The sequence below is a fragment of the Tiliqua scincoides genome, chromosome 1, assembly GCF_035046505.1.
Source record: "Tiliqua scincoides isolate rTilSci1 chromosome 1, rTilSci1.hap2, whole genome shotgun sequence".
NCBI lineage: Eukaryota > Metazoa > Chordata > Lepidosauria > Squamata > Scincidae > Tiliqua > Tiliqua scincoides.
Window position 1 is genome coordinate 159,588,866 of NC_089821.1, and position 18,745 is coordinate 159,607,610.

At 44.8% G+C, this 18,745-nt stretch overlaps 1 protein-coding gene across 2 annotated transcripts in view; it reads right to left on the minus strand.

Annotated features, from left to right (window-relative positions):
* LPIN1 (lipin 1) overlaps nt 1-18,745 on the minus strand; it is a 46,650-nt gene that overhangs the window by 22,592 nt on the left and 5,313 nt on the right. Inside the window, exons 2-7 of one of the 2 annotated variants that reach the window (XM_066611982.1) lie at nt 12,675-12,875; nt 12,051-12,146; nt 9,361-9,689; nt 8,220-8,327; nt 6,655-6,762; nt 970-1,099 (exon numbers count right to left, since the gene is read on the minus strand). In XM_066611982.1, the coding sequence (XP_066468079.1) occupies nt 970-1,099; nt 6,655-6,762; nt 8,220-8,327; nt 9,361-9,689; nt 12,051-12,146; nt 12,675-12,866 (963 nt within the window). In that variant the 5' untranslated portion in view covers nt 12,867-12,875. The remainder of the gene's footprint in view (nt 1-969; nt 1,100-6,654; nt 6,763-8,219; nt 8,328-9,360; nt 9,690-12,050; nt 12,147-12,674; nt 12,876-18,745) is intronic. The other variant, XM_066611990.1, reaches the window with a different exon arrangement.

The window sequence follows — 18,745 nt, forward strand, 5'->3', positions numbered from 1 at the left end:
TTGAGTGTTGGGCGGGTTAGGACAGACAAAAGAAAATATTTCTTTACTCAGCGCGTGGTCGGTCTGTGGAATTCCTTGCCACAGGATGTGGTGCTGGCGTCTAGCCTAGACGCCTTTAAAAGGGGATTGGATGAGTTTCTGGAGGAAAAATCCATTATGGGGTACAAGCCATGATGTGTATGCGCAACCTCCTGATTTTAGGAATGGGTTAAGTCAGAATGCCAGATGTAGGGGAGAGCACCAGGATGAGGTCTCTTATTATCTGGTGTGCTCCCTGGGGCATTTGGTGGGCCACTGTGAGATACAGGAAGCTGGACTAGATGGGCCTATGGCCTGATCCAGTGGGGCTGTTCTTATGTAAAACAAAGTGAGGAAAAGAAGCAATCAATTCTCAACAGTCAACTGAAACAAAATTGCTTTTGCCTGTCTTTGGAAGGCTAACAGGGAAAACAAGGTACAGATCTTCTCCCTCACAAGGGAGTTTCATAGCTTCCAGCCTGCTAGAGAAAAATCCCTGCTACTGTCTAACCTAGCCTCCATAAAATGGTATCTGGAACAAGGCTTCATGAAAATAAGTGTTGGGGATACTGCTTACAGAGGGAAGCCAATGTCTCAGAACTTTGACAAACTGGTCATAGCTCAAACACTTGCTTTGCAAGCAGAAGGCACCAAGTTTGATCCCTAGCATCTCCAGGTAGGACTAGGAAAGGTCCCTGTCTGAAACCTGGACAGCAAAACAGCCTGTCAGTGTGGACAGTATTGAGCTATTGAGATGGACAAATAGTTTGATAAGGAAGTTTCATGTGAACTTAACAGGACCATTCATCATTAAGTGCAGAATTTCACAAGGGACTAGGTTGTAGCCTTCAGGACCTTTCTAGCTCTCTCACCTCTGTCAACTTAAATCAATCACCACTAGAAACTGAAGCCATTTTATCAACAATATCATTTTTCTTTCTTTTCTCATACCTTTGTAGCTTGAGGTAGTTCTCCCCAGTCCCAATGCATCTGAGGATTATTCTTCTGAACACCCCTTTCCATTGGTTTACTGACTAACTCTGAATCACTTTTAGGAGTGGGAGGCCGTGAACCTGAAGGGCTTGGGTGAGAAAAAGAGGGAGAAGACCAGAATTAAAGTTTGAGAAAAACATAGACAACCTCAGGCTGATTTATGATACATTACAAATATATCATTAGTGTCAATTTGCACCCAATACATTTCAAACCATTTATAAGATACAGGTCCAGCCCCAAAGAGGTAGCCAATATGCAAGGTGAGGTGAGTAGTTTACTGTATTTTAAAAGGAAAGTTTCAAGATCATGCATTTCAAATCCTAAGGCTGCAATCCTGGACACACAAATGAGAAAGTTTTATTAAACTCAGTAGGACTTCTCAGGCATGCATAGAATACCACTGTAAGACTCTGAGAACAACTGCAGAGCAATTAATAGGACCACTTATTCTGCCTGGGTACTGTGCACACATATACAAAGCAGGTGATTTGCACTGTGTTTCACACTGCATGGAGTGTAGACAGCAAAGGCCACTGAACAGGCGATTTACGATAAAACTCCCCTCCTACAGTCTCTCTCTCTCTCTCTCTCTCTCTCTCTCTCTCACACACACACACACACACACACACACACACACAGAGGCCTTCCAATGCATTATAAAGCATTAAAAAGTCACTTCCAGTTTCTCAGTGAAATGGGAAGTCGTGTTTTTTTGTGGGTTTTTTTGCCTCCCAGCTCAGTCTGAGCTTGGCAGAGGCCAGCTCCCCTCGCCTCCAGAGGGTGTGCGCATGCTTGGGGGGGGACACCCTCCCAATCTGTAGATAAGTGAATCCATGGATATGGGATCCACTATATATATAGTAAAGTAGGAAAATAAACTCTGTGTGACCTTAGATTAACCTTTCACTGGTATAAGAGTTGTCACTGAAATATGAAGCTGTGTGTATGGAGTACTTGTCTCTAAACTAAAGTGATGTCCAAACAAACACTTCAAAAGGGACCTGAGAAGGCTGAAATGGCTCCTCCTTCCAAGAAGCCTCTATATCAGCCATTTTCAACCACTGTGCCATGGCACACTGGTGTGCCGCGAATGGTCCCCAGGTGTGCCGCGGGAATTTGGAAGAGGGTCATTTATTAGTAGGGCCATTGGGGGATGTGAGTCCCCCACCAACAGCACGGTGTGCCTTGTCAATGGTCAAAACACTGATGGTGTGCCTTGAACATTTTAGTGCCCTTTAGGTGTGCCGTGAGATGAAAAAGGTTGGAAATCACTGCTCTATATCCCTTTGCACACCTGATGATGTCAGCAGGGATGCTCCCAGTCCATCATATCCCTGCTAGCCTTAGGATGGGCAACCCAATCCTGAGCTGCCCTGAGCACCCAGGCTCAGCGGCACAGAAAAGTGCTGCTGCCGAATCCTGCGCCTTCTGCGCTACCACAGGAGGCTCCTCGGGAGAAGGGGATGTTCATCCCCTTCGCCTGAGTAAGGTAAGCAGCCCTGCAATGGGGCTACTCACATTACCGTAGAGTAAAGGTGCTCGTGTAGGGCACGCAGCCCTCCACGAGTGCCCTGGATGCTGGGGAATAACAACACTGAGTAGTAGTCATCAGCTGAGTATCTAGTTCTTTAAAAAATGAAACTATATGTGGTCCCTTTAATGGTCTTTCTAAAGGGTGTGTCCCTTTGCTGATTCCTCTTTGTCTATATATAGCTTATTGTCTGCTGACCTCAGTAGTACAGGAGAGTGTATTTTAATCTCTGCTTTAAACCATTGTTTTATTATACTTACATGCATCCAGGGGCAGCTATTTAGGGCTCCTGGTCTTCTAGTTTTAAGAATCTTGATGTGAGAAAAATGTTTGTATAAGTCTGGATCAGATTGTGAGTAAACTGCCTTTGGTCTTAAATTTTTGGGTCTGAGTTTTTGTGCCTTGGTTTGCAAGCAGCCTGGGTAGAAGAGAAATAATTTTTCTTTGCCTGAAACCAGCACTGGATCCTGTGGAGCTCAGCTCCGCAGACCCTCCTCCTGCCCACCCCTCAGTACGCCTTCCACCCACCCTCACCGGCCTCTCCCCTCCCCGGAACACCTCCCCCACGCCCCCGTCCACACCCCCACCTCTCGTTCCACAGCGGGAGCCCGGTGATGAGCCCCGCAAACGTGCCTTACAACACATTTGCAACTGTAGTCGGCGGCATGGAGCCGTGCTTCCGACCACAGGATTGGGCTCTGAATTCACAATTAATCTGCTGCTCTCAATTTAAATTATTACAGACTGGGAGCTAGGGAAATTTCATCATCAGAAAAAAAAATCAATTAAAAATATTGAAATACAGCGATCAGGAGCGCTTCCATTGCCAGGCACTTGGCTCAAACATCATTTCTCAAAAGGGCACTCAGCATCTACTGTACTGAGGTTCTGGTAGATTTAAAGGGCCTCAGCATATCCCTGACAGCCCTACATCAAAAACAGGATATGCACTGTTACTAACTCAAAAATAGAGCATAACCATGAACAAACAGCTCGTTGTCTGCAGAGTCTGTAAATGTACACAGTCTACAAAAGACAAAGCAAACTCAATATGGAACCTCCTTGTGTCTAATCAAAAAACAGAGAATGGCTCTCCTTAGCCTATCTATTTCCCCCCCCCCCCCAATTTAGAAGTGTATGGGTCTAGTAGCCAGTTGTTTCAGGAGAGGATAAATATTGGTAAGGCCAGCATCCCCCACCTATCTATTAAAATGGACTGCCAGCAAATTCTGTAGTCCTTCCTGTCAAGTCAAGTCAACCTTTATTAGGCATAAACATTTGGTAGGTGAAGAATCTGTACGGAAACCGTAGAGAGAATATAAACCTAAGTAGTACACAAATATATGTATATGTGCACACCTATGTGTACACACAGATACAAACGTACAATACATTTTACATACAAACATGTATTATTTAAAAAACAAAACAATCAGTTACTCTGCAGATATTGCCAAAGATGTAATGTACTCAGTGATTACTTGCTACAGAAAGCTTGGCTGGATTCAAATTACTCAAATTTAGGAACTGTGCGACTGAGAGGGTTGTATGCTCTACATCACCTGCTAGAAGGAATTGAATTATAGCTTTCTCAGAGTGCCCTGTTTTAGCATGGAGCAAGGGAGAAAGAAATTGCTGTCTTAGTGCTTGACATCTGGGACAGTGCAATATAATGTGTGTGGATGATTCTACTTCACCTAAATTGCAGCTACATAAACGATCTTCCCAGGAGGCGTTTCTATAGTCCTTCCTGTCACTGCTATTAAGAGAAAAAAAATGAGTGTTTCGCTCATTTTGAATCTTATTCTGTAGGACACTTTGTGATTTGCAAAAAGTAAGAGAGAAATTATACAGATAATAAAAAAACTTAGAGCCCAATCTTCACCTCACCACCCAAGGTTGGGAAGACTCCTACAACAGCGCTGACTATGGTAAAGCAGCCAGCACGTGTTGCAAAAGACACTGCAACAGCATGCTGATGGGAGCATCAGCAGGAATGCCTGTGCCAGTGGCAGGAATCCTGTCACGGGTTGATCCCCAGTCCTGACAGGTAATTTACTGGCTGCACAGTAACAGGCCTGAAGCCTTGGCCAGACCAGGACAGCACAGCATCCTGGGAGCCTCATGCTGATGCAATATCGGGTGACATGCATCAGGTGACATAATGTGAGTGTGTGTGCGTGTGGCAGCACCTGCACAGTCAGCATGACTGTGCAGTATTTCCTGCACCCTGATTGGATGTAAGAAGTATGAGTTCCAGCAGGGACAAGCAAAGAGTGTGGGAGAAGCAGAGCATTGTGAGCCGGAGGCTACGTTGGTTGGAAGAGTGGATCGTGTACCGTTTGTACTATTTGGACTCTGTAAATATCTGTACATAGTAAAGGAGGAGTGTGGTGGAGAACGTCTGCCTTTGAGTCTTCTTTGCCGCCGAGGGTGATAGTGCTTGGCCTTGAGGCACAGAAACGATAACTGCTGTGCAGCTTCCTGTGTGCCAAGCCATTGGCGGAGCTCCAGCAGCAGAGCGGAGCAGTTCCGGAGCGGCCTGGGCACAACGCAGCTCGCAACAAATCCCCACTCGCCAGAGCAGATAGGTGAGGTGGGATTGGGTGGCGGGGCAGTGGAATGGAGGCGAGGGAGGTGAAACCGTGGGGAAGCGGGTGGGGAGGCCGCAAGAGGGGGAGGATCCATCGTAGGAGGCCCGCACTGGATCTTATCCTCTCTGGCACAAGCCTCCCCATCCCCTTTCTCTCCTTGGCCTTGCGCAGGCAAAGTTGCCAGGACAGGTCTGAAGACACCCATTGTGGGTCAGAGGGCTTAAGTGGGGGTAAGGGGACTTGCAAATTGATGTTCCTGTTGCCACAGCAATTGCTCCCTCCATAGTCTTCTCTTGCTTCTGAGCTGACAACAAGCTGGAGACACTCAGGCGGTCAGATGTGGCCCAGAGCCTCTAGTTGTTGATCCTCAACAAACAGTCAAACATTCCCTGCTCCTGTCTTATTTCTAGCTCTCATGTAGAAAGTCCCAGACAAGCCAAATAGAGCTGACTTCACCTCAGTACATCAACACATGTTGAAGCCTCTTCCACAAGTTGGGTCAAGGCAAGGACTTCCAGTAGCCTGTTTTCACTGTTTCCATCAAGATAACTTATTAAAAGTTATGACTACATTTTATACTGCAAGGACGCCTCAGGGACTTTGCTTCCATCCTCTCCTGTGTAATTCAGCACAACCTTGCACAACTTTCAATGAAAAGCACTGTTGTCCTATAAATAGTCTGTTTTCTGTTTTATGAGTGATATCTTTAGCCACTACAATTCTATTAAAGTTTATGGAAAGAAAGATTTCTAGATATTTACTTTCGACGGGAGACTAGCAATGCAGCTTTTAAGAATGGTAACCTGTAAACTGTTTTAAAATGTCAAGCACCCTGCAGTCGCAGAGATTTGAAATTAGATCTGAAACATAATATCTATTTGCAGTTCTGGTTCTTTCTTACACTGATCTACAGCTCAACATACATTCAGATAAAGATAGTTCTGTGCACAGCAATTTTGCAGGCTTAGATCTGCACCCCCACACTGAAGGAATAGGGGGAAGTGGACAGGGGAGCTCCATGGGTGTGTTGGAGCCCTTGTGCTTGTAAAATAAAACTGGAAATATGTACTGTGTTGTCACAAAGGAGCTGGACTGGCAAATGAGAGCCTCATGCTGGAGAAGACAGGGACTTACAGTACGAAGGAGAGGTAGAGAAAGCAGGGGGCAATCAGTGGATACTATAGTGAGAAAAGGGTGACCTTGAGGAGACAGACAATCCTAAGAATCTGAAAAGGAATGGAGAAAGTACAAGGAACTGGAAAAACAAGGATAAACTCAATTGCGTATAATAACCTTCCAGTCATATCTTAGGCTGCAGGTTTACAGTTTCAATATAGAGTAATTAATGCTTTGACAAAAAAAACAACCAGCCAAAGTACTATCCCTCAGTTTTCTGCCAAGCAACTAAGTTAGTAATAAGCAGTAGTGTGTTAAGTTCCACAATATTTGCATACTGTTATGGGATTAAAGGGTTAATCACCATTCCCAAAAAAATGGGAACAGTAGTTGTTCTACCTGTATGTAGCAGGATACTTAGAAGACTGATGAGGACAAGAACTAGATAAGCCTCCATCTGCTGGAACAGTAAGATGAGAGGACTTCCCTGCGCACTCTATAGAGTTACTGGACAGTGTAGTGTACAATAAAAGAGAGAACAATCAGGCATTATTATTCACAATATGCTCCAATCAACACATGCTATTGGGACACACACTGGCCCTGTGGAGAACTCAGTTTTCAAAAACAGAACTGAGTTTCCAAACGAAAAGCTCCAGAACTGCTACAGGCTACCATACAGAAAGGAAGTGCACGGAACAGAAAGCCACAGAACCACTGCACACAAAAGCTCTGCAACAATGGGCAAAGATTACAGACATCATTGCACTGTGGAAATGGTAATCAACACCTCCATGGTGGGGGGAAGGACTAGTGAAATCCTTCAGAATTTGGAAGTAAGAAAAGCGCAAATTGACACGTAGATATCAGAAGAAGAAAACCAGAAAACAGGGCATCTAAAACAAGTGTGCATGTTATATAAAGATCGATATAGAAATAAACACATGAATGCTATCATTTAGCATTTCTTGAATGTGTTACTTAAACATAAAATCCATTAAAATTCCCTTTATTTTTTAATTATCCTAAAATGCACAGAGACGTTTTTGCACTATGAAAAATTCTACATTTAAAATAATTTCCCTCCACTCTGAATCTTCCTGCAACGAACGACAAGAATACTACCTAAATAACACAGTATCATATTATAATAACATAATTTCATATTATGCCTAAAGCCTTTCCATGCAATGTCTCACAAAATGTTGACTTCTGATCACAGCTGGGGGGGGGCAAAAATGTGCATGGAGTGTCTTTTGGGGCTATGGCAAATGACTTCTGTAATGTAAACTGACAGCTAACATGGGGGTTAGGGTTTTGGATGGATCTGAAAGACTTGGGTTCAAATCCCCACTCAGTGATGAAGCTTACTGGGTGACCTTGCACCAGCCATCATTGCTCAGCTCTGACCTATCTCTCATGGTTGCTGTGAGGATAAAAGGAAGGGGAGGATCCATGTATATTGCCCCCTGTGCTCCTTGGAAGAAGGATGGTAGATCAACAAGAATGCTAAGTTGCAACCTGATACAGGGGGCTCATCTATCCATCATCTGCAATACATGTAATAAAACCGACAGCACATGCACCCATTTTTAAGCAAAAGTGGGAGAGTAAAATTTGGAGCAAAGAAACAGGGAATGCTCACTCAATCTACTGCTTTTACCCTGAAACTCTGCTCCAAATCAACTCACCTGATGCTGCTTTTGACATTAAAAAATTCTTACGTAGCATGCTGTTGAGCACTCTGTTTCAGGCTGAAAACATGATGTGCTTGGATGATCTCTACTATGGGTGTGTGGAATTTCTGGTTGAGTCCTGAGACCCAGGGTTAAAATGTGAAGACTGGAAAGGCGAAAAGAGTCGCCCACGTTTCAGTTGTGACACACTGTCTGAAACTGTTTGTAGAAGGCATTTGGTAGGTAGATAGGAGACCATCTAAAACATTCTAATTACACATACTGTACCTTTGCGTGGGTGTCCACTCTCCATCCGAATAGGGGTGAGAGAGTACGTTGATCACAGAGGATTTTACCTCAAGCACCTCTTCTCTGCACAAATCAGCGACCGATGTTCTGTGTATAAACAAAGGGGGGGGAAACTACTTTTAAAATGACTCTCTTTTATATCACAGCTCATAGCTAGAAGAATGTTGCAACACTACAAAAGAAAGCCAGGGGAGTTATTCCCCTACAATTCTCTGTGAGCTATTAGACTCAATTCTTACAGCTGGAAAAAGGCTATGAAGACAGTGGCCCAGAGAATGCTTTGCATGCAAAAAATCCCAGCTTCAAACCCTGGCATCTCTAGGTAAAACTGCTGCCTGATGCCCTGAGGAGCAGCTGCCAGTCAGTATGGATGCACAGAGTTAGATCAACAGCACAAGCCTATGCATGTCTATTCAGAAGTAAATCCCACTGATTTCAATTAGACTTACTCCCAGGTAAGTGTGTACAGTGTTGCAACCCAACGGTGCAATTCAGGTCAAGGCAGCTTCATGGGTTCCTATATGTCAAACACAGTACTGAAATTCAGCTGTCTTTTAAAAAAATACACAGGTACAAAAGCTGTCGTGAAAAGTTGAATCCCACCTGCTGGCAAGTAAAGACTGAGAGTTTCCTAGCAACAATGCTGGATTACCCCAATCACTTTGGCTATGGGCCTTGCTCAAATTACTTTTCATATTATTCAATAACTAAAATGTTAGTTATTTGAACTGAAATGTCCAAAATACATTCCCTAAAATAATTCTGCGCAACGTGACAAAGCGTATGTGTGTCCAATATCAGCTCTAATAGCTACAAATATCCGATCAATCTTATGTTGCATGAAAGCAGACTCAAATTCATCATTCATCATTCAGTTACTTGCTCAAAGAAAACCAATATCTCTGAGGGACTGATCCTATCCAATTTTCCAACATTAATGTAGCGTGCCAATGGGGCAAGCGCTGCATCCTGCAGTGGGGGTGGGGCAGTCATGGAGGCCTCCTCAAGGTAAGGGAACATTTGTTCCCTTACCTCGGGGTTGCACTGCAGCTGCAACAGTGCTGTAGATAGGATTGAGCCCTGAGCAAATCAGATCTCTATTTTTAAAAAGGATCAATACCTTGTGCTTTCCAGTAGTTCATTCTCTTCGTCAGAACTCATTTCTATAGAGAACATATTTTCATCTTCTGTAGAATCCGCATCTTCATCTCTCTTCAAAGTTTCAGCTTTGTGGGTGGATTTCCTTCTCCTTTTCCTCCTTTTCTTCACAGAACACCCAGCAGAAGTGGATTCAGCTGTGAATGTAGAAGCAGAGCTTGGTCCCTGCAAGGGACCCCCAGTGTCCAGGTTTCTTAGCCTGTCTGCCGAATTCCTCTTCAGCTGTGATTCCATGAGAGTTGCTCCTTCTGACAAAATGGGAGATGTAGCTAAGTGGCACGGAATAGCCTCCTAGGGAAAGGAATGGACAAGCCTGGTCTTAGTTTCCTGTCAGTAGAAATATGGGGCGAGGCCAGTGAAACGTTCTGTTCATTATCCCCCAAATGTAAGAACATCTCAAGTTCACAAACTTACATAGCTAAGGGGGGGGGGGGGGCAAGGGGATGCTGTGCTCCTAGGCAGCACAGTTTTGGGTGGTGCCTAGTTTTCCTAGGCAACACCCCCACCCTATTCTTTGTCCCCTGACCTGTACCCCTTTGGACATGACTGGAGCACGACCTTCTGAGAACCTTAAAATGTCACTTATGGTTTTTCCTGAAAAACCAGAAGTGACATTCTAAGGTCTTCTGCAGGCCTTCAAAGGCCATCTGAGGGTCAGGAGGCTGCATGTGGCCTCCCTGGGTCTCAGAATACCCTCCAGACATGACTGAAGTGCAGCTCCACAGCCCAATCTTATCCACACTTTCCTGGGAGTAAGCCCCATTGACTCTAATGGAACTTACTTTTGAGTAGACATGCATAGGATTGGGCTCCCAGTCATCTCTGGAGGGGTTCAGGTCAAGGGGCAGGTGTGGAAGGTGTGCTCCTGAGCAGCACTACTTCCAGCTATGACACTGAGTTCGCATTCTCAATATGGGCTCAATTCTCAAGATGGGCTCCCCACAAGAAGATCTTGTGCAAATACTTTCCCTTTGTACAGTTTCAAGTTTTGCAAGACATAAGCCTGAATTTAGACTCACAGCCTGATCCTAGCTATGTTTACATGAAAGCGCTTCCCTCTGATTTCTTACTTACTCTTGTGCTAGCATGCAGAGGTCTGCAGTCTCTTGCATGCACCCAAGGGTGATACATGCTGTCTCCCCGATAGCTCCTTGGGAAGAATCCACCTCTCTCACATGCCACGGCAAGCTCCTCTTCCTGAACCTGCCTTCTTCCTGTAGAGAGGGATCAATCTACTTCTGCACTAAATAGCCCTAAAGCAGGAACGTGGATTCAATCTTAGCAGAGGTCCTTCTGGCAAAGGAACACTCAGAAACAGGCACAAACCAGAAAAGTGCTGAGGATCCAAGCATTCTCTCTGCTTATTGACCCACCCAGCTCTGGCCTATCACTAACAAGCAGTTTCTTACTATCAAGTAAGGAGTGACATCATAATAGTCTCATCATATATGAACTGGCTTCTGTTGATGTCTACTGCTTACAGCAGCTATTTTCAACTACTGTGCCGTGGCACATTGGTGTGCCGCGAATGGTCTCCAGGTGCGCTGCAGGAGTTTGGGGGTCATTTATTAGTAGGGCCGATGGGGGTGTGAGCCCCCCAACAGCAGCATGGTGTGCCTTGTCAATTGTCAAAAAACTGGTGGTGTGCCTTGACAATTTTAGCACCTTGTCAGTGTGCCATGAGATGAAAAAGATTGAAAATCACTGGCTTACAGAGAGGGAAAAGACCATCAGACAGAGACTCATACCATAAAATGACAATTTTAAAGATCAGGGTATCCCATGGCAATGGCAAGAATTGCAAGAATAATGGAATCACGTGAATATGTCTTTAGGTAGGTGTTGTCATCTATCCATCTGCGCATAATTCAAATCTTGTACAACACTGGAAATGGTGAGAATAATAGGTGATCAACTGACTGTGTCAGAGCAGTGGGTGAAGTTAGAGCTAGGAGTCTTCTCTTTGCAGTAGACATCTTTACAGCTCCTTGCTGCTTGGAGCTTGCAACCCCATCACTGGACCTACTGGCAGGCCTGATGGAAGCTCTGGGGCTACCTGAGGCAGGGCCACCACTGCTGCTGCCTTGGCCATCTGGCTGCTTGAGAAAGCAACCGTGTAGGTATAGAAAGGCCGAATGCGGTGATCCTGCCCCCTTACCTGTGTCTCCAGTGTGGCCTCTCTTCCTCTCCATCAGTCCTGTTTAAAATAATAATAGTAAAGTTCCTGTTTGTTTATTTTAAACAGGACTTGCACAGAGGCAATAAGGCCACACTGGGGTTGCAGGTAGGGTGCAAGATCAAGGGCAGGATCACAGTACTTAATCTCTCCCTGCCTGCCTGGCTGCTTTGGCAAGCAGCCTGATAGACGAGGCTGAGGTAGCCAAGGGGATGGGGCTGATGGTTTGTTTTTTTTCCCCTTTTTCCTCCAGCAGCAGAGAGCCAAATGAAGTAGCTAAATGAACAGCACTGTCCGAAGGTGGGCAGAGGTGGGGTGCAGAAAGCACCCTGTTTCAGTTTGCCACTCCTCTCCAACTTGCCACTTGACATCAAGAGTTTTAGAGGGCTTCAAGGACAGGATGGCCTTGTTTATGGGCACCATCATTTTTCACAAACAAAATTAGTCTTTGTGGGAAGAGAAGTGACAAATCTTACCTGGTCATCCTCTGTCTCCTCTACAAAAAATGCTTCACCATTGTCCCCTAATTTCATGTGCAAATCCACAGATTCACCATTGATCTCTATGTCAACCTTAAGGGGACAAAAGAAATTTAAATAACTTATACAGAAATTTACACAGATGGGTAACACAGTTTGACATTGCATTTTGACATGCAAGCATCAGAGCAACCACACAGTAAAACATTGCAGTAACTGGCAATGCTGAGTCATAAATACTTCCAAGTATGTCAAACAGTTAATAATATAATTATAAATATATTTAGCATTTATATGATGCTTTTCAAGTGGCCAAAACATTTCACATTGCCTCCATAAATCTTACAATAACCCTATTTTCCCCCCTATTTTCCCCCCTATTTCAGGTTTTCCCCCCTATTTCAGGTTAGAAATAGACAGTATTTTAGAAATAGACAGTATTTTCCCCCCTATTTCAGGTTAGAAAACTGAGGATTGGCTGCCCACATTAAAGGCCATAACAGGTCCTTATGCTGCCAAAGCTTGTGTCCAGGAAACTTCCCTGCTCCAGTGAAGTATCTTGAGCACATGGGTAAAGACAGTGGACCAACAAAAATGTGAGGGAAAATTTCTGTTCCTTACCACTTTTTCCTTTGAACGCAAAACTCCCATCTTTCCAAAGCGCACATGAAAAGGGGAACACTGGAGATTTCCATCTGGTTGGCGGACGACAATGACATCAATGCATCCAGACAATGTGGCAGGATTTAATCCTTTATAGAGTTCCTTCACAGTTACAAAGACTTGGCCTGCTAACTGCCCAACGTAATTCATGGTTTGTGCCTGGAGAAGGAAGGAAGAAAGAATAAGAGAGTTTTCAGAATCCAGAAGACTAGATCAGGGGTGCCCAAACCCCGGCCCTGGGGTCACTTGCGGCCCTTGAGACCTCTCAATGCGTCCCTCAGGGAGCTCCCAGTCTTCAATGAGCCTCTGGCCCTCTGGTGATTTGTTAGAGCCCACACTGGCCCGATGAAACTGCTCTCAGCATGAGGGCAACTGTTTGACCTCTCACGTGAGCTGTGGGATGAAGGCTCCCTCCACTGGTTGCTGTTTCACATCTATGATGCAGTAGTGGCAGCAAAGGAAAGGCCAGCCTTGCTTTGTGCAAGGCCTTTTATAGGCAAGACCTTCATCCATTCATATAAGTTCATCTTTAATATATTCATTTATGTAAACGTATGTAAATTTATTCAAATTTGAAATGTAAATTAATTTTTTTTCCCTGGCCCCATCCTATCTTACATCAAATGGCCTTGGAAGCTTACCCAGGCGTATGGAAAGGTGAGGCTGTTTCGAATCTAATGTCCAATTCAGCTGTATCAAAACTCTCAACAAAGTTCAATTCTTGAATGGAAAAATGTGCAGGAAAAACTATATTTCAATTCTTCTTGATTCTTTTCCAGATAGACACGTATGTGAACCAGATGCAGCACATTTCAAATGATATGAGTTGAGAACTGACTAGGAGAGGAAGACCAGGTCCATGTCTCACTTCATCAGTTAACTCACAGCACAATCCTAGACATGTTTACTCAAAAGTGAATCCCACTGTATTCAGTGGAGCTTATTCTCAGGCAAGTGTGTACAGGATTGCAGCCCTAGATTCTTGGCACATATGTAGCGACAACAGTATGGTGGAAAGTTTAGAGTTGCTGTTTTCAAACTCCCAGGGAGTTTGAAAGCCAGAGTAAGTTCTTGTGGGGGTGGGGAGGGAGCAGCGGGGGCAGGGGGAAGGCAGCGGTGTGATCCCCAGGATCCCCAGGTTTGCGCCACTCAGGGAGGCTGCAGGGGCTTGGGTACACTTACCAGAGCCTCCTGCAGCTTCCCAGGGTGCAAGGAGCCCCACAGGGCTCCCTGATGCTTCGCAAGTGCTTCCACAATGCTCCCCAATGCTTCCGATTTAGTGGAAGCAGAGTGCAATCACTCCACTTTCACTTGTGAAGCTTCGGGGAGCCCTGCAGATAGCTGCACAGGACTCCCTGCACCCCCTGGAGGCTGCAGGAGACTCTGGTAAGTGTACCCAAGCCCCTGCAGCCTCCCTGAGCGGCGCAATCCTGGGGATTGTGCTATTGCCTCCTCACTGCCTCCTGGCTGCCCCTGCCACTTAAGGGGAAACAGGCCAGGGCCCACAGGCTGGGGCGTCTGAAAGCCCTGGATTAGAGTGCGGGACTTTAGAAAACAAGGTCCAGATATCTGTTTAGCCATGAAGCTAACTGCGGCAAGTGAGGGACTGGGTAAGGGTCTGACTTAATCCCCCTCCTCATACTTGAGGAGGAGGAGGAAAACATATATAGCAGCTCCCTACCAATGCAGTCCTGAACTCCTTGGAGAAAAGTTGGGATGCAAATGTAAAAGAACAGCCTCTCTGCTCCCATACCGACTAGTAAGATGAGAATAGTAATATTAGTTTACCTTTATTGGTTTACATTACTATCGTGAGGCACTTCAAATGCTTGGAAACAGTTCTATGTATGCCAAGCATATACAGCAGGCTGGGACAGTAGAAAAAAATGCTCAGAAAGAAGACTGGCATGGCTACAAAATTCATTCTCTCCTAACTGCTAGATTAACATTGTGAGACTATTCCCATCTCCTTAATCTTACACATGTCATACAGTCAACACTGGAATAGCATTTGTGGGTTGCTAAAGGATGTCAGTATACACAGTAGGCCCAGTGTTCTTTAAGTGCAGCAGTGGCATTTCCAGCAACATTCCTCAATTCCCAGAGAGGCTGCATGTGGCTTGCAGGACACATTTTGTTCTGACAGCTCCAATACATCTGGCCTGGCTTGTAGAAAGGAGAAGAGCTAACAATAATGGCCGAAGTTACCACAGTACAACAACTGTATTGTGTGCAGCACGCACCTCAGGTTCACATCACACATCACACAGGATCACTACTGAGATTCTCCTCTCTTACAGCTTATTTCCAAAAATAAAACATGCCCTGCAACTTTCAGGTCTCTATGTCTTGCTCCAGACATCAGAAGTTGCCCTTTAAATCTCCAGTAAAATGGAAGAAAAGCACTTTAGAACTACCTCCTTTACCTGGCAGCAACCTGCTTGCCATAGCAGATGAGGAAGGGAATGAATGACAGGACTGGAGCGAAGAGTCACTGTGAAAAAGACTGTGTGACTGCCTTTGTTCCAGTTTCAACAAGAAATTTATAGATCGAGATCAAGCACAGCTTAGAAACTGACATTGTGTGCTAATGGCTCAGAAACCACAGGAAGAAACTCAGGAAATTGCCTTATATTAAGTCAGATGCTTGATTCACCTAGCTTAGTACAGTCTGGCAGTGGCTCTCCAAAGTTTCAGATGGGGGTCTTCTCCAGCCCTACCTTAAGATCCCAGAAATTGAAACTCAAGCCTTCTGAATGCACTCCGCCACTGAGCTCACCCTCCACACACACACACACACACACACACACAGAGAGAGAGAGAGAGAGAGAGAGAGAGAGCTTCCTGTGTTCCATTCCAGCATCCCCTGTGGCAAAAGATTCATTCCTGGTACAGTAGAGTAACTATGAGCAACAAGGAGGAAGAAGCATTCAATCCCCTTAAGGCTTCACGAGTTTCTACACCATTATTTCTCCTCATGAAACCACCCTAGACACACAGATTTCACCAATTCATACAGCAAGCAAGGTTTCTCTCATCCTAACCCTTGGCAGAAAACATGACTGAAACAATTCTCTGGGGCATCCTGCCTTCCTTTTCATTAGCACAGGTCCCAGATGGAAAAGTGGAAGGGTTCTCCTAATTTCAGGTGGGAAAGTTTCAGGTCAGCACCTGAAAGAAAGTTTCTGTAGTGTGTGCAGCAACATCTAATACTATCTTAAAGCCTCTTTATACACTGTGGTTTGTCACTAGAAGCATACTGTACTCCAGAGGGAGCCACAACCAAATCAATTCTGCTTCTCTGACAAATGTATGTTTGCAGACACAAGTTTGCCTTCACTGTATTCTCATTCACACTTGATGTTCCGAACACAGAGGTGAGGGACACGAAAAGAATGGTGTTTGTGACTCAGCCTTAATGATAGTACCTCCTCACTGCATTCCAGTGTATTCTAATGTACAGTACAAATAGCCAGCAGGATGTTGTCGAAAGACATGCTTTGCATATAGGAAGCCCCAGCTTCAATCCTTGGCAACTCCAGTCAAAAAGATCTCAGGTAGGAGGGTGGGAAAGACCTCTACCTAAGATCCAGGAAAGCAACTACCAATCTGTAGAGATGGTAGTAGGCTAGACACAGCAGTGGACCTACTCAATATGAGACAGGTTCTCATATTCCCAGATGAAACGGCAAGTTTCAAGTGTGTAAAGAAGGCTAGCGCAAGGTCAATGCAGCGCACAAACTTTGTGCTGAAAATGGTTACTCCACATGCTTAGCTCCTGCACCCCACCTTCATCATACCTGCAATGGGAATTGTTGTTAGGAAGAATCAAAATTAATTCACAAAGAGAGTTGGGCTTATTTGGATATGATACTCTTCAGCACTTGCTTAACACATCAGATCTGGCTTGCATGCCATGCCAGTCAAGTGGTGCTGTATGCACAACACATGGGACACAGTTACTGAGCTCACATGCCTCTAAAGCATGCTTAATAATGATTTGGGATGTGACTTGGGACCCACCAAGTCAAAGGCAGCCAACCACCAGATGTTTGGTAAGTCTATCGTGCTGTTCCAAGCAAGTCTATTAAATCCCTTTTGGGTCCCCTTCTGTAGCTGCTGGGCTGCTTTATATTTGGTGCATTGAAATCTACATTGCAAGGTACTTGGCAACCCCTTACTTTAGCTTGCTACTAGAACAATGTTGTGCTAGAGGCAGACAGTTTTCAACCTTGCCACCTCCAAACCTCTCCTGCCCTCTTCATGTAATGGCCTTCAGGTTTCTCCTGAGCGCATGGGCAGCCACACCAATGCCTGCAAGTAGCCCACTATAGGGAGCAGAAGCCAGTCAGTATGAAAGAGCAATGAAAAGGAATGAGATCCTTAACTGTGTGCAGGTCTGTATACATGTGTCTGAGTTTCCATCCCATACAATCAATGATGCTTGCATTATTAAACAGAAAATCCTCTGCAAGTATATTAAATGATGTTTTCTGAGATGCTTTTCTTTGCCAACAGTTGACTAAGCATAATCTATCCACAATGCAGAATGTGGTGCATTCTGTGCAAGGGAAGGAAATGTTTTATTTTGAACGATCCCTGGATGAGTATTTTCAAAATGATGATTAAATGTTGCATGCCTGGACAGAACCCACTATAATAGCTAGATCAATCAACTCAAAGCATTCACAACTTTTCGCTGGAGAGTGTTTCTACTGAAACACAAATTATGTATATTTGCGGTAAAACTTTCCAAGAAGTAATGAACGAAATAATGTGAATTACCGAGTTCATTTTAAAGCAGCAAGGGATCTCCACTGCCTAAGCGCACAAAACTGAAGAACAGGGACTTTGGTGCCTGTATTGTGCAATACTCTTGCTGCCAAGTTTACTGACAAAAAAAGACAGAAACTTCAAAAAGTAAAATGTGCCCTACAGCCTGAGGGCACTTCAATATGGTCTCGCTACTCTCTCAGTTTTAGCAAAATCACAAAGAAATCCCTTTTAACACATAATAACACCAATTTACAGAAAGCTCTTGAAATTATGCTATCTAATGATGTTCTGTGCTATGCCAGGAATCGTGACAATGCTGTATATACAACAAACGCCATTGGCAACCACCACCCCCCACCGCCCCCCTGTTATATGGAAGCAAGTATGAATTGTGACAGAGTTCGTCTGGATTCATGGCCAGAGTGTAACCAACTTAATAGACAATCTGCAACCAATCCTGGGAACTCTGATGAATGGACCGGTAGAATATATGATCCAAACATATATTCATTTCATTCACACATTACATTTTTCAGCATATGCTTAAAGCAAATCATGGGTGCCATACCATGCCAATCAACCTTAAATGCCTATTAATCAGAGTGGTAGATCTAAATATGGCTTGGTCATGTCGTGAGAATGGATGATGGCCGGATCCCAAAGGATCTCCTCTATGGAGAACTCGTGCAAGGAAAGCGCCCTACAGGTAGACCACAGCTGCGATACAAGGACATCTGCAAGAGGGATCTGAAGGCCTTAGGGATGGACCTCAACAAGTGGGAAACCCTGGCCTCTGAGCGGCCCGCTTGGAGACAGGCTGTGCAGCATGGCCTTTCCCAGTTTGAAGAGACACTTTGCCAACAGTCTGAGGCAAAGAGGCAAAGAAGGAAGGCCCATAGCTAGGGAGACAGACCAGGGACAGACTGCACTTGCTCCCGGTGTGGAAGGGATTGTCACTCCCGGATTGGCCTTTTCAGCCACACTAGATGCTGTTCCAGAACAACCTTTCAGAGCGCGATACCATAGTCTTTCGAGACTGAAGGTTGCCAATACAATACTAAGATCTAAATATGCAACTATTATTAGCAGAAGAACAGCTGCCCAGGTCAGAAGAGCCCATACTACATAGGCATCAGTTCTGACCTGAGAGAACTATTGGCCTAGCCAATATTCAGTGTTGGGGCTATTTAAGATCCACATGCCATGAGGGCAAGGCAGAAGAATACTTGCTTAGGTCCAGACCATGCGATCCC